Source organism: Alligator mississippiensis, chromosome 4, assembly GCF_030867095.1.
Source record: "Alligator mississippiensis isolate rAllMis1 chromosome 4, rAllMis1, whole genome shotgun sequence".
Classification (NCBI taxonomy): Eukaryota; Metazoa; Chordata; order Crocodylia; family Alligatoridae; genus Alligator; species Alligator mississippiensis.
In genome coordinates, this window is record NC_081827.1 from 103,643,022 (window position 1) to 103,658,764 (window position 15,743).

Here is a 15,743-nt window from a genome sequence, read left to right on the forward strand (position 1 = left end):
AGAAAGCCCTCAGTGACTCAACAGAGAATCTGAATTAGCAACTGCTCCGTCAAAGGTAATGAGTAAATGGACAACTCCTGAGTTTATGCAGTGGCTGCCCCCTCTGTACTGTGCTGCAGGATCAAAATCTCAGTGAGTTGTGCAAAGCGTACAGAACAGTGCTCCGCGCACCCATCCAAATTCTTGCCGGGTCAAGTCCTGGGAGCAAATGGGAAACTCTGGACATGGTTGCAGAGGTGCAGCCTGGAGGCCCAGGTAAGCCAGAGGACTGGATGTGTTTTCCTGACATTAGCCCTCAGAGCTTCCTTCTTTTTGACCAAATTGGTGGTCTTATCTCACTGCTATTCTGATATCATTTGTGGTGGCTCTGAATTGTGACTCTTACCAAGGTGGGGGAGTGGGGAGAGGATGCAGGCAGTCAGTGCAGACAAGGAGGCCTCCTGTGAGAGAGCATCCTTTGGGGTTTGGACAATTAGGTCTTCAGCTGGTGTAAACTGAAGTAGTGCCACTGAGCTTAGTGGGGCTCTGCTAACTGATACCAGTTGTGGACCCATGAGCAAGCTCATGATTGCACTGTGGATTTATATTGGTCTCAAACTTTTACTCCATTCTTCTTTACTACTTTTCGCATCCTCTTTCCACTGGAGAGATTCTATATTTTTCTTGTCTTTCTATTTGTTCATTTTAGACCCAGCTCATGTGCTGGATAAATGCTGAGTATCATTATGCATCTACCCAAAACTCCTATGGACTTCAACGGAAGTTTACATCTTATAAGCAAACCACAACTGGTATGCATTGGGATCTAACCATTCAATGTCACCAATGCAATTTGTCAACTCAGTGTTTTTGTCTGGAAGGGCACACAGCTATGAAGAACAAGAGTGAAAATGGGAACTTGGGAGCTGTACTCTTCAGAGGACTGTGTCTTCCCTGGGTCTTTTCAGGCATTGGGATGGAGAATCCTCAGAAATGATCTAGATGAGCTGACTAACCAGAATATAATATTATTCCATGCCAAACAGTTAACTTATGTGCTGTAATATTTTATTTATATATAGACGTACACACACACACACACACATTATATATATATATATAAACACACCTATACTGCTACTATACTATAGCACTACAATATTAAATAGTAATAATACATACTGATGAAGAAATGGAGGCTTAACTAAATGACCTACATTCTGAGCAGAACTGAAAAAAAATGAAGTGTGAGCAAGTTTCCTCATTTACACATAATAACGAATAGATGTTAAAAAGGGAAGGGCTTCTCATGCAGAGTTTTGTGTTGCTGTGGCTAGACTGCTTGTGGGACCTGAGCTTAGACCTCAGGTGTCTCTACAATACTAAAGTTCATGGTGCAGACATACTCTTGATCTCACTAGCCTGCTACATACACAACTTCCACTGAATGCCAAGATAGCTCCCTGAAGGAAGGCCTTTCAGGATCAGGTCCACAGGAATGAACCAAGATTCTTCAATCCATGTAAGCACTGGCCTAAGTTTGGCTTTAGTGGGGCTCTACACAGGCTTAAAGATGAACACATGCTCAAGTGCTTTGCTGAACTAGGGACTATATAAATAAAAAGCCTGGTCTGGATTATCTCCTGGTGCAAAGAAAAAAACCACAAGAGCTGAAATTAAAAGTTGAACTATTCATTTAATTAGGTACAAAAACACTGATAGATTCAGAAATGGCTTTGCTAAAATTAAATTAAAAAGTAGCTTTCAAAGGGTATAACATTTTTCTTCATTGGGATACTGTAGATTATTTTTTCCCTCTGACAGGCAGACCTATAACTACCCTTCATATGTAGCTCATTTTCAGGAATTATTTTTTCCCCTTTGCCAGCACTGGCAGCACACATGCACAACCATACAACACACTGGGGTTTCTATATGCACGCAAAATTCTTTAGGGTGGGGAATAAAGATTTGATCATGAGGAGGTAAAATAACCTACAGATTACCTCAAACAAGTGGTGCTCAAACCTCTGTCACACCATATCATTAAAGCTTTTGTATGAGTCATATTATTTATAGAGAAATAATTTTAGGAATGCTTCTAAAATATTTATTGGGAATATATTTTTATTCCTCTGCCTGCAAATGTGAGTCTAACTCAAGGGGAGAGAAAATAATTAAAACTAACTGATGTAAAACACCTCCATAAATGACCTGGAATAGGATTTCTAGATTTAAAAAATGCCATGCCTTTAAAGTCAGATTACTCACTCCCCGACCACCCCCTTGCAGGACTGTAAATACTGGATTCCATTGGGAAGGTGGAGACTCTTTTCTCTGATGGTATAAAGTTCTCATTACTATCCTGGCAAGGCCACAAGACACTGCACTTTTTGCAGAGTGACATTTTTCGTTATAGAAAAACTGTGACTTAGCAAGACCAAGTACCATTCCTTGTGCGGTCTCAGGCAAGGGGAATTGTGTGAAAATCCCCTTCAGAGGGGCAAAGGAGGGAAGTTCTATTAGTTGTTTAAACTGATTTCTTTAAAAGCAACTGTTTTAAATGGCATAGGACTTTGGAATATTAAAGTAAGTCCCAGAGGGACAGGTGAGAGGCGTAGAGGGCCATAGATACATGATAAATTGCATAAGAGCACAATATATCAATCATTGCTTGTCACAAGGCTACCACCTTCCATACTTGGTGGATGCAAATAGTCACACACTTGCATGCACACACATAGACAATTATTTTTACCTTGGCATGATTATAAATATCCACGCAGTTTTCTGTATTGATACTTTTTGCACAGATGATTTCACAGTGTCGCTGTAAAGCTTCAAGCTGGAAAAATTTGGCAGCAGAGAGAAGCTAAAGAGCAGAAAAAAAATGATCAGAAGTGCTGAGCAGAATAGTTCTAAATGTTACTATGCATTACATTAGTACTTTGTTAGGTTTTTTTTCACTGTCCTCTAATGAGGTTTGACCCAATTTTTTGTCAGGTAAGTCACAATAAGATGGCTTTTTGAGCTGATTTAGTCTTTTGCACTGCTACAAAGGGAAGGTAACACATCCGATCAAGCTATTGTGAGCACCCATAAGCAGATGATGAGTAGAAAGGAACTTTCAGACTCAGATGTGGGGAGGGGGAAGGGGATGGAGGGAACCAACAATGTGTAAACTCATCAGATCTCTGTGTGCTATAATGGAAGCAGCACCTATGAGAGCCTGTGGCCACTTCAGAAAGGCATTTCTCACTGGAAGAACCTACAGAGCCACGTGCCTGAAAGAAATTATCTGAGTTCAACCCTACTGGACACAACACATCAAAGAGTACACAAGGGCTTTGTATAGGAACTGCTGGAGGAGATGCAATGGCCTGGGTTATGCAGGAAATAAGACAAGATCATCATCATAGCCCTATCTGGCTTGATATATTTATGAAACTTCCAGAGCTCTAAACTGTTATCTCAGCTGTCATAGGGTGAACGCAGAATTCCTCTCACTCTCTTTAGTGGCTGGAGAGAAACCGTAAGATCTTTTGTGTGAAATCCTGCCTTTGTTGAAGTTAACATGAATTTTTCTACTGACTTCACTGGGGACAGGATTTCACTTGCTCTCTCTTTTCTTTCTTTTCTGGCTGAGCCCCTATTCACCACCATTTTTCTTGTTCTGCTGCAAGTTCTTCCTGCCTCTCTTCTCTGGCTTAGAAGTAGGCAAGTGTTCTTCAGTGCTCAGCATGCTGTTCTCAGCAGTATACAGATAACAGAGTTGAGCTGGGTGCTATATCTATCTTTAGGCATTTATATAACCCTTAGCACCACAGGATGCTGGGGACACCAGACAAAAGAGCCTTTCAGTGAAACCCAACAGTGCTCTCAGGCTGGTAAGTAGGGTTGTTGGTGAGGGAAAAAGCTGTTAGCCTGCTGTTCTGGCTTATCCCATCCATTTACTTCAAATACTGTTCTAATCCCAGAAATAAACCCAAATTCTGGAAATCCGCAGTGGCAATGTGATGCCAGACAGCTGGCCCCAATTATGAACTGCAGGAAAGATTTCTGATTAGTATTTCTGGTACTTCTTTTATCATATTTGGAATAAAGTAAATAGCTCAATGTAATTTAGAAAACTCAAGCCGAGTCTTAGTCCAGCTGCCACAGTATCTCAGGGAAGATTACAAGGGCTCTTAAACCATAGGAATCTTGAGGGGTTAACACTCCCCTCTTAATCATCTATCTGTATCAGGGGTCAGCAACCTATGGCTTAGAAGCCAGATCTGGCCTACAGATATGGGGCTTTGATGTCATTTGGACGGTAGGAGGGTGCAGGACGGGGCCTTTGGCAGCAGGGGCTTCTCCTATGCAGCCATGGGGAGAAGCAATTACACTGGTCAGATCCTAGTGCCTGCTCACCTCTGACCTGAGCTGAATCATTCCAGCCCACAGCCTGAATAGGTCACCAGCCCCTGAGCTATATTGTTCTTACAGTGATATGCAACCCTTACCGTTTTTCCCAATTCAGGGACAGTCAAGGCAATGGGAAAGACATCAGAGGAGGCAATGCCAAGTGGATGGATACCCTTATACATCTGAGCAACTGTTTTGCACCTACTCACACAATCAGTTGCTGGGGAGCTTATTATACACACACCCACACATGTTGAGCTCTACGATGCATTTTTTAGTGATCCATATAATTACATGTTTTATTTTAATATTTTACCTGTCTTTATGATTTATCTTATTTTTATTGTGAGCTGCCCTGAGTCTCTTCGATTGAGGGCAGTATAGTCATCTAATAAACAAATACCAGAAAATAGATCTATGGGTGGGGACACACAATACATTTACTACAGAGTAAACTGACTTTACTCCATCGTAGAAGTAGAGCAAACACATGATGCACAACCTTACACCAGCGTATGTCACTCCACTCCAGGATAAAGTTGCCCTTAAGGAAATGAGTACATATGCTAGCGGTGTACAAGTGGTCTTTTCTCTCCAAGTTAATTTCATCAGGCTTGACCTACTGCTGGCAGCCTGTCCATGGGAGCTGTTTGTATCTCACTTCCTTACTACAATGTAAATTTACTATAGAGCAAAATCCAGGGCAAACTACTCTGTAGTAATTGTGTCATGTGTTTGTAGTCTCTGTCTATAATGTTGTGATACTAACTAGGTTGAGAACTTTTTTTTTTTTTTATAGAAAGGGTTTAGGTTTAGAGCCTTCTTTGCCAAAATTCCATGAGTGAACTGGAAAAACAACAAATGATTTATTAAGAATAAAAAAGTTGATTTGACTGAGCCTAATTAAACCTGCACCAACAAACTTGTGAGGATTTATTACAGATCTGTCTGGTTCCACAAATAGACCCGCACCAGACCTTCTCTACAGGATTATTTTAAATATTACTGTACCTACTGAAACATACTCTGATTGGTCAGTCATATCCTGCTGGCATGACACAGTTGCTGTCACTTTCCTTGCATGGATGCCCCAAGAAGGAACAATGCGATGACAGTGTAATATAACAATATCATCTGGTGCCAACCTACATGCAAGATGTGCACTGGGATTGTAACCAACTCTCCATGATTTTAATATCTACCACCCTGCATCCTTTTAGTTCAAATTATGTTTTGCTTTGTGATTTTTCTCTTTTTTTCCCTGTCAAATAAATTCTGCTTTCATGTAAGTGAATGGGTGTGGAGGCTGTCACCTGGGGTGCTATTGTGTCAGCTGGTATCAACTACAATCTGGGAAGAAAGTGTAAGGGGTACAGAGACAGGGTCAGATGGTAGCAGAGATGAAAAGAGATTGTGATCCCCCTCCCAAAATAGTCCAGGCAGATGCCAGATTATGCCCTGGGAGAACTAAATGACCTGGTAAAAACTGTCACCACAGTTCTTTGCTGTTTGCCAATGCCCATTTGAAACCATTCCCATGTGCATTCCTACAAATGGTCCAGAGCTTATTTATGCTAGCATCCTGTGGAATGAAGTGAAATATTTCTTACCTCCATTATTTCATTATTTTTAATCAGAAGTGACTCTGCACCTCCATAATAAAGATACTGCATAACCAGCTGCAACAAAACAGAGAGATTTTTAGCTTACAAAAAGCACACCAGGGTGACACAGGCACATTATAGATGCATGCCTTTCACTATCCTGATGGCCTCTGCTTTAGAGGTCACTGTCATTAATCGAAAAGGATGAAGTGCTTGGAGCCATACTAGCCCCCCTTGGGTAAGAACATGTGAAAGAAGGGAAGGGGACATAATGAAGAAGCAGGATGCTTCAGGAGTATATCAGGGCACAGGTAAAAAGGGGAGAAGCAAGTGAGATCAGCAAACCACTTCTAGGGCCACAGATTCACAAGTCAGCTTGGCCAAAAGGGGAAAAATTTAAGGTCATGCAAAGATCCTTTCTCTGCCTCTGCCCACTGTAAAGCCTCCTCTTCACAGGTGGCATGCTTTCTCTTCCTAGGCCCCATCCGTTGCGCTGCTGTGACTCTCCAGTGAGGTCCAAGTAGCTTGTGAGGGAAATCAAACCTGGTACTTTCATTATGAATTGCCAGGTCATTTACGATTCTCCTTTTACACAATCTATTCAAGAGTACATGCCACAGTGAAATGGCTGCTTCTTGAATCCCTCTCTTTGTGGGTAACCATATCTTCTCCTCCTCTACGCTATCCTGTTGCCGTGCATGGTTGGTGAGAAGGGACTGCTGAGACTGCATTGCAATATGGGCCAAGTAAGATTTCCCTTCAGTGAAATTCCAATAAACCTAAATGTTATTACAGGCAGCTGTAAGTTGCACGGAGGAATCTCTGAGGCTTGAACAATCAAGAAATGGAACTGTATTTGCTCTGGGTAAAATGAATTTTCTTTGGCTTGGTGCATCTAATGCGATCTGCAAAGGAGGTAGGGTTAGGTCTACATTTTTGTGGACGGCATTAGAAAGTTTAATTAAACAACAATGCTAGGAAAGGACTTAATATCCTTCCAAACCTGTGCATTCAATACAGAAATAGCAACGACAGAGAAAGGACTCTAAAAGCCCATGCAAATGCAGAGGCATAACTAGATGCTTGAGAAATCTGGGTGGTGGCAGAGCATGGGACGGCTCAGTTGCTGAGCTCCTGGTGATGGCTGGGCCACCCATGCAGCAGCTATTTTTGAACCTCCACCCTCCCTCCGACACACTACTGTGCATTTATTCCACTGCAATGCACTGCTCTGACTTCAAAGACTAGGGAAGTAATATTCATAGAGCTCACTATAGCTCTTCACACATTATTTGGGTTTAATCAATAACACAATGCAGATTAGCTTATGGAGTCAAGGCCTTTGCCCATGAAACCATTGCTCCAAGGTATGACATTCACTGAATGTAACTGCATTATGTTTTGTTGGGTATATGTACAAATTGTATTGCACATTTCACTTAGCTGCTACGCAAGCACTGACTTTACCTGAAATATGGGGTACTTCACATAGTTGATCTCAATACAAGTGCTATCAGCGGGGGGCTTGCTAGATAGCAGTGCTTTAAACCTAAATAAAAAACAAGCAAGATAGAAATACTAATCCAATTATATTTGCGATAAAATACAGCACAGTGGAAAGGAAGCTTCCTTCAATTATTGCAAAAATAGTACATTAAAATGCAGAGAAGCTTAGTGGGATTTGTGCACTGACAAATGCAAAGGCTTGCACTTACTGTAGTTTAGAAGAATGTAACAATATTAAAATTTAAATGAATAAATTTCATTTTTTAGGAAACTTCATTCTACATTTCTGGAACACATATCTAATTTTATGAAAACTCTGTTTAGACAATATAGCTTCTGTAACCACTTGAACCTCATTACAGAATCTGAATCTTAATGTTTCTTTGCTTGAAGAATACCATTTTTTAGTAAAATCGGCTAAATTTAACTTATTTAACATTTCCTTCTTAGATGAAAACCAATGTGCATTTTTGCCCATTTCATTTTGCTGGTTTTGCAGAATTGCTCAGAACAAAATGCTAAATAAGTCAATTAAAAATCCTTCACAAAGATATTTAAAACTTTTATGTAGATTTAATACAATTGTTTGGGGACGAGGGGAGAACTGGATACTTTATTGGTCTCAGAATGATTATGTGTATTAAATTCAATTAAAGACCAACATGGCTAAATCCCAAGCATCTCAATGACCTGAACCTCAAGAAGGAAATATGCAAAAAGTGGAAACTAAGTCAAATTAGTAAGATGAATGTGGAAGAATAGCACTAGCATGCAGGGGCAAAAACAGAAAGACCAAGGCACAATGCGATGCAACTAGGAAGGGGCTGAAAGGTAAGAATAGAACATTCCACAAGTACACTAGCAGTAAGAGGAAGATCAAGGAGGTTGCCTACTAATCTTTAGAGAGAGAAAGCTGATGATAAATGACAGCAAGAAGGCTGAAGTGCTTAATGACTTTTTCGGCTTCACTCTTCACTAAAAAGTTTAACTATGATTAGAGGGCTGACAGTATCAATAGCAAAGGGAAAAGCAGTCAGGCTGGAATAGGGAAAAACAGGTTAGAGTAGTGGTTCTCAACCTTTTCAGACTCAAGGCCCCCTGGAAAATGTCAGCTGTTAGTTTTCATTTGATTTTTTATTACAGAAAAATAATAGAGCTATTCTTCTGTTGCAAAGAACTCAGAAAGACCACAACAGGGCAGAATGGTTTTACCACTATGGATTCCGATCAGAAATCTCTGGGTGTATCTTGTGAATCATGTTTGCACACCTAACAGCACTAACATTTTGTGGCATTCTGTGGCCCCCCCGAAAGGATCTCAAGGCACCCAAGGGTGTTGTGGCACTCTGATTGAGAATCACTAAGTTACAGGCTATCTGTGCTTAATCTACACTGCAAAGATTTGTCAGAAAAGCTATGTCAGTAACCCTCCCCCTTTCCCCACCTGGATCCGACTATGCTGAAAGAGGAGGGATTCCACTGGCTTGACTTCTGTCTTTTGGAGAGGTGGTCTAGTGAAGTCAGCAGAAAAAAACCACCCTTCACTGCCATACAATTTGTCTCCACTGTGGGGATTTGCTGAAATAGCTGTGGCAGCAGCAGCTCCTTTAGATATGTGAGATGCCTTCAGATTGGCTGGACCTGATGAAATCACCCTGGAGTAACTAGAGAGTTGGCTGAAGCAATCCTAGAGCTGTTAGTGATTCTCTCTGAGAATTCATGAAGGACAGGTAAGGTTCTGGAAGCTTGGCAAATAATGCCTATCTTTACAAAGGAGGACTCCAGGAATTATAGACTAGTCATCGTAACTTCAGGTCCTGGAAAGATACAGGTACAAAGAATTAAATAATCTATTTGTAAGTACCTAGGCAATAACAAGGTGAGAAAGATGCTTCTGGCATACATTCATTTCATGGTGCAATGGGATCTGCTCCCTAGATCTCAACAATCATACTTCCTGCCATGCCACATGTGCATGGTAAGAGGTGCAATATGGGGATCAGATCCCCATCACGCTATTGCTAGTTGCTGCTGCAGCAGGAGCCCTTAAATTGGGTGCACATGTAACACCCTGCCCATTTATACCGTGATTAACACATTAATTGCAGCATAAATGTAATGCGTAGAAGGAGCCTACATAAATGGAGAATGCATGGTGAGGCAATTCTGCACAGGGGAATCAGGAGTTCAAAGGAGATCACCAATAGAATATATGGCAAAAATGTCAGGTTGCTACAATAAAAGTAAACATCAAACAGGGATGTATTATAACCAGGAGTGATACTTTTACTCTTCTCAGCTGTGGAAAGACTTCTACCGGACTACTGTGTGAGTTTTGGCTACCATGCTTCAAGAAAGACACAAACTAACTGGAAAGCAATAAAAATGATCAGAGGTCTAGAAGGCAGGATGTATGAGGAGAGACTGAAATAACTGGGTTTGTTTAGTTTAGAGAAAAAGAAGAGCAAGGGGAGACATGATAACAGTCTCAAATAGATAGATAAAAAATTGCTGTAAAGGAGAAGACAATGAATGCTAATTCACACCCATGGCCATTACGACAAGAAGGAAGGGGCTTAAGTTGCAGCAAAGGAGATCTCTTGCAGCCCACCTCTCCAGGTCGCCTTAAACCATAAGCCAGTCCTGAAGGTTTAAAATATATATCTGCCTATGTATTTCTAATGTGCTTGACCACATAACAGCTACTCTAGAGACCACTGAAGAGGGCAGTGTCCTAATGGTTAACAATAGGCCTGTGGGAAGTGGCTAGTATTCACTTTGGATTCGGATTTGGCTGATTCGGGGGACTGATTCAATTCCGTGATTTGAATCACTGTCCTGAATCGATTCAGCCCAATCTGATTCAGTGATTCAGCTGCTGCAGACTTGGCTGAATCTCTGAATTGGACAGGCCCCATCCCCCGCCCACTTTCCTAGCCCCATCAATGGCTGCCCCACCCAGCCCCAGCTCCCAGCTTTAAAAAAAAAAGAAGCTCTGGGCTCACTGGCTCCTGCCAGGTTGGGGGTGGGGTGGGGATCCCCGCTGCTCTGCAGTGTGTGTGTGTGTGTGTGTGTGTGTGTAGCCAGTGCGTGTGTGTGTGTAGCCAGTGAGTGTGGGGCTTTTAAAATTTTTTTTAAGGGCTGGGAGCTGGGGCTGGGCAGGGGTTGGGGGGCGCTCAGGGGAGCTGGGGGAGCAGGCAGGGGATGGGGCCTAGTGGGGATCCCCCCATGGTCCCCTCCCTCCTCCTTCAGCCCCTCCTCCCCCGCCCCCTTCTTACCAGCACGGAGTCCGGGTCCAGCTCCCTGCTTCAGCGAGCAGGGGCTGCCTGAATCTCCAAAGCTCTCCGAATCTTTTCCCAATCAATTCGGAGAGCTTTAAATCAATTCGGACCTTTTTATTGGTCTCTTGATTCAATTCGGATTTAGAGATCCAGCTGCTGAATTGGGCCAAATCTCCTCTGAATCAAATCAGCACCCAAAGCTTCACACAGCCCTAGTTAATAAATGGATGACATTCCTAGTTGTTACATCTTTAACACAGATGAACAGCAAATAGTTCAAGGGATAATTCCCAGAGTTCTGTATTCACTAGAAACTGATGCTATATACAAACATCATTACTCAAAGGTGCTGTATATACACCACACTGTAAGCTCTTGTTCTCTGTACCTCCACACATTCCATTGCTATCATTCAACCCATGATTTGTTGACTAATGTTGTATTCCAGACACCCAGGTTTGCTGGAAATACTTTATGTTAGTCATTCATTGAGAAATCCCTACTCTGTAGTCTTCACTAGGGCAACATTCCCATCAATTTCAGTGCAAGGTACAACCGCAGGGACTGCATGTTCAGGCAGCTGGCACTAGCTGGGTGATCTCATCGGTTACTGCCCTCTCCCCGCCTTCCTTCTTCATCCTCATCTCTTCCCTCCCCCCCTTTAATTTATCTTGTTTCCTAACTAATAGTTTCTTCTTGTTCACCAAGCAGCCTCTATCATGCGATTCCTTGCAAGATAGGACAAATGGGGCTAGATCTTCGCTACCCAAGAGTAGGTATCTTCCCTCCCTGTGCACCATCCTGAATACATGAGCCACTTCTGCTGACATTCCTGAGATCTGAACACAGGAGTAAGTGGGCAGAGCACTGTCAGAGACCCTCATTCTGGAATTCCCTTCTGATGGTTTGCTAGACCTTCTGCATGCAGTGCAAAGCCCAGTTTATTTATTAAGACAAGTAGTTTCTGATGTGTGGTCTTGCCCATACACAGAACTTCTATCAGTTTAACTAAAAAAAAGTTTAGTTAGATCAATGCAAACTCCTTTGTGGACACATTTCTATCGGTTGGCTCTCCTGATTTAGAGTAAACCTGTACTTTTATCACTGTGCATTAAACAGACATAAGCTACTGAAATAAGAGTGCTTAGGCAAAACTCACTCTGGGCTAGCTAATCAGTTTAACAATGCCATTAATTGAACTGATAAATGCTTGTGTGAATGTGATAAGAAGGAAGTCTTGCTTAAGGCTTTTATAGGCCTCGTGCTTTGATTTCCAGGCTTTGGAATGGGGGATGCCTTTGGATGTAACGTGGCCTGTTGTTGTAGATATACAATTCTATTAAAAATATATATAAACCCTCTCAGTGGGTTGTGCAATGGAAGCTTGTTTCTATTAAATATAATGCATGTAGGCAAGGTACAAAGCAGGGTTTAGCCATTCAAACTACATGGAACCCGAGCATAAATGGAATGTGTCATCCAGGACTAGAGCCTCAAACAGGAAATGAGGTTCATGCAAGTAGACTCCTGTGGCCAGGTGAAGCAAAGTCAGTGGTGATCTGCACAGGGGAAGAGTCTGCATGTATGCAGCCTACAGCCCTTCATTTGTGAAATATCCTATACAACAGGGATTCTCAATCCCTGGGCCATGGCCTGATGCTGGGCTGTGGCGGGTTGGCTGCCGGTTCGCAGCATGGTCAGCTGCCAGACCGGAAGTGGCCACGGACTGGCAAACTGCGGCCCCTCAGAGCTGGGCGGAGAAGCTGTGGCTCCTTCCTCAGGGCTTGCAGCAGCATAGGGTTTGGCCCACCCCCCACCTGGGGGTTGAGGATATCCTTACCTGTTTTCTGGCCGGAAATTACAGCTGCAGTTGGCTGTGATTACTGGGCCGCGGCCACTTCCGGGCCGTGGTTTGCCGGGCCATGGCATAAAAACTTTGGGAACCCCTTTTATACATCTACCAAAGTAATGTTGTCAGAAAGTTACCTTCTAAGAAAAACATGAAACATGGAGGCTTCACCTGCATTGTTAGTCTTAATGCATCACCACAGTAAAAACAAAGATCAAACTAATTATCCATTCTTAAGAAGCATACATGTGTATATTTACCTTGGGGATGCAGTAAATAGTAATACTCTATGTGCATAAAAAGGTCTTCCTTCCACCAGGAATGTGACATCTGACATCTCTTTATTATTAAGAAAGTGAGGGTCTGGAATCAGAAAAGGAGATAAAAGAAACTCTTTAGTTGGGAATAGCTGACCTGTCTAAAAACTCTTTTCCTGTTTTGGTGAAAAAAGGCAAATGCTTAAGGGGATGCTCTTTTTACCTAGAAAAGCCTGTGAAGCTATTTTGACTAGCCTGAGATAGAACATATATAGATATTCTAACAGAACTTATACAAAGTAAATTCAAAAGCTTTGAAATTTGTTTTGATCTTTTGTAAGATAACAGCCATCCATCACATGGAGTTCATTCAAGATGGGGTGAATGCTGTTGGCTCACTAGTGCTAGTTCTTCTTCTATAGCTGTTGCTTGCTGGAGCTAAGAAAACACAACATAGCCTTGTTATACAAGTCTGGCAGTGCACAAGGGTCTAAGCATATACAAGACTAAGGGGTATAACTAAAGGGCCAATTCTACACACCAAGGACTTCTATCAGAGTTATAGACGAGCAAGAAATTGCCCATATATTAAGAGTGGCCTCTGTAGCTTTTTATTAATTCTTCAGTTTACACTTATGTTTGTTCTGTCCTGTGTCCCCAGAGCACTCAAACAGGAATCTCATTTCTGAAGCCAGCTTTCTTGCACCACTGAGTAGACTATGACAGGATGACTGAATGAACATTTTTCCTCTTTCCTTTCTTTTGCTCTCTCCTCCTTCTCAGACTGTCTGCTGAGAACACTCTGGCTGATAATTCACCTAAAGCTTACCTAAACGAGAGGTCTGCTTCCGTTTGATTTCAACAAGCTTTGGAATTGGATAGGGTCCATAGCAATGAGTGAAAATGACAGACAGCTGCTGGCTTATCACTTCATTCTAAACAAAACAAAAAAACAACCAGAGAAACAAGCATAAGTTTGTGCATTGATAGGTATAAGCTAAAATCATTCCCAAGAGTTGCCCGACTAGAATGTGATATAATCCATATGTAATATCACAGATACACACACACACACACATATATAATTCTTCAAAATGTTTTCTTTCTACTTTTAAGAAAACCAAAGCTGTAATATAAATACATATATATATATAAAACATATCTGCACTATTCTAAAAAGAATATATTTAAATATATATTTTATATCTGAAATATAAAACATATCTGCACTATTCTGAAAAGTGTCTTATGAGCTGTTTTCTAAAGTGTTAGCTATTATATATTATGTCATGCAATCCCTATTTAATTCTAGGTGGTTTACTGATGTAATCTCTTATCCTGTGCCCTGGTCTTGGTGTTATTTCTGAAAATCAGGGTGTATGAGCCAACAATTGAGATACTAGACTGAATCTTAGGAGGGCTGGGTGCAGTTCTTGGCTCTGTCCTGGATTTCCTGTATGAACTTGTCAAATCTTTTAGAGGAACATTTTCAGAAGCACCCACATTACTTTGGAAATTAAATCTCATTGAAAGCCAATGGGGCTCTAGCTCGTACGTACTTTGAAGACAGGACTTAAACGTTTTGAAAAATTTACCACAAATCCATACTAGCGAAGAAAGGAGATGCTCCAAAGAAGCCAATGGAACTACAAAACTCCACAGGAACTACCAATACCTGCAGAGAATTTTGGCCCTAACTTTTCTGTGCCTCTATTCCCATCTGTAAAATGTGGATAATAATAATTCCTTGTCTCACAGACAAATTGTGATAATAAATCCTTCACTGATTGTCAGATGCTTCAAAATGACTGGAAAGAGGACCCTGCTCATAGCCAGGTACATACACCAAAAAAAACCATCACAGAAAACGTGAGGGGAATTTCTTTTAAAAATATCTGTATAAGGCATAAACCAAAGCAAAGCTTTAATTCCCAAGCACACCCTAGTCAGTACTCAGTCCTACTGAGTCCTAAACAGTCAATCATTCATTCCTGAAATGACCATATATTTTATAAGTGGTAGCAATATTGTAACAACTGGCCATCTTCTTAGTCTGACGGAAAACACACACACACACACACATATATATATATATATATATATATATATATATATATATATTGCATCTTCAGACATATGCCTGCTTCTCTCCGTGACATCAAGGGAAATTACATACATGCACCCAAAGGCAGAACCTTGTACCCATCATTAGTTCAGACAATGCAAAGAGAAATGCACAGGAACCACTTCAGTCTAATTCTGAGCAATACAGATCCAAGCCACTCAAGACGGTCAGAAAAGGTCAAATGGGTCAAATGCACTTTTCACCACGAACCTGAGCAGCAAGTCGGGATACAGTTTTGCCTACAGACAGGGGCAAAACTCTACTGGTTTGCTTAAAGAAGTTAGTCACAAGGAGTGCATTATATACCAGGAGCATATTTTTATGTAATGTTTTTGGTACAGAGCTTCACAAGGAACTCCACAAAGACAGTGAATCATAAGCCAAAGAGAAAAGGAAGGTTTAAAGCTGGATTTAAAGGAGGAAGTGACTCAGTAGCTTGGATGACAGTGTTCTAGACAGATAGGGCTGAAAGCACAACTGCTGGTACAGGGAAGAATTGTGCTAAAGGGGCAAGACGGAGGGAGCCAAAAAAGTAGGCAGAGGATAAAATGAGTGATATGAGGTGAGAGAAGTAGAGTGAAGAAAATTACCCCAATCATTATCAAAGGAAAGTTAATGAACACAATGGAGAATGGGTACAAGACTGTGACCCAGAAAATGAAGGGAAGGGGGGAAGTTCTGCAGAAAGGGTGCAACAGAAAGAAGTGAGTGAACCACACACTCCTCTATCCCACC

The 15,743-nt window shown here is 41.6% G+C and overlaps 1 protein-coding gene across 1 annotated transcript in view; it reads right to left on the bottom strand.

Moving 5' to 3' along the window:
* ABTB3 (ankyrin repeat and BTB domain containing 3) overlaps positions 1 to 15,743 on the bottom strand; it is a 282,606-nt gene that overhangs the window by 13,861 nt on the left and 253,002 nt on the right. The window contains exons 12-16 of the mRNA XM_019489444.2: positions 13,713 to 13,818; positions 12,887 to 12,989; positions 7,458 to 7,539; positions 5,997 to 6,065; positions 2,738 to 2,851 (exon numbers count right to left, since the gene is read on the bottom strand). Of these exons, the coding sequence (XP_019344989.1) occupies positions 2,738 to 2,851; positions 5,997 to 6,065; positions 7,458 to 7,539; positions 12,887 to 12,989; positions 13,713 to 13,818 (474 nt within the window). The remainder of the gene's footprint in view (positions 1 to 2,737; positions 2,852 to 5,996; positions 6,066 to 7,457; positions 7,540 to 12,886; positions 12,990 to 13,712; positions 13,819 to 15,743) is intronic.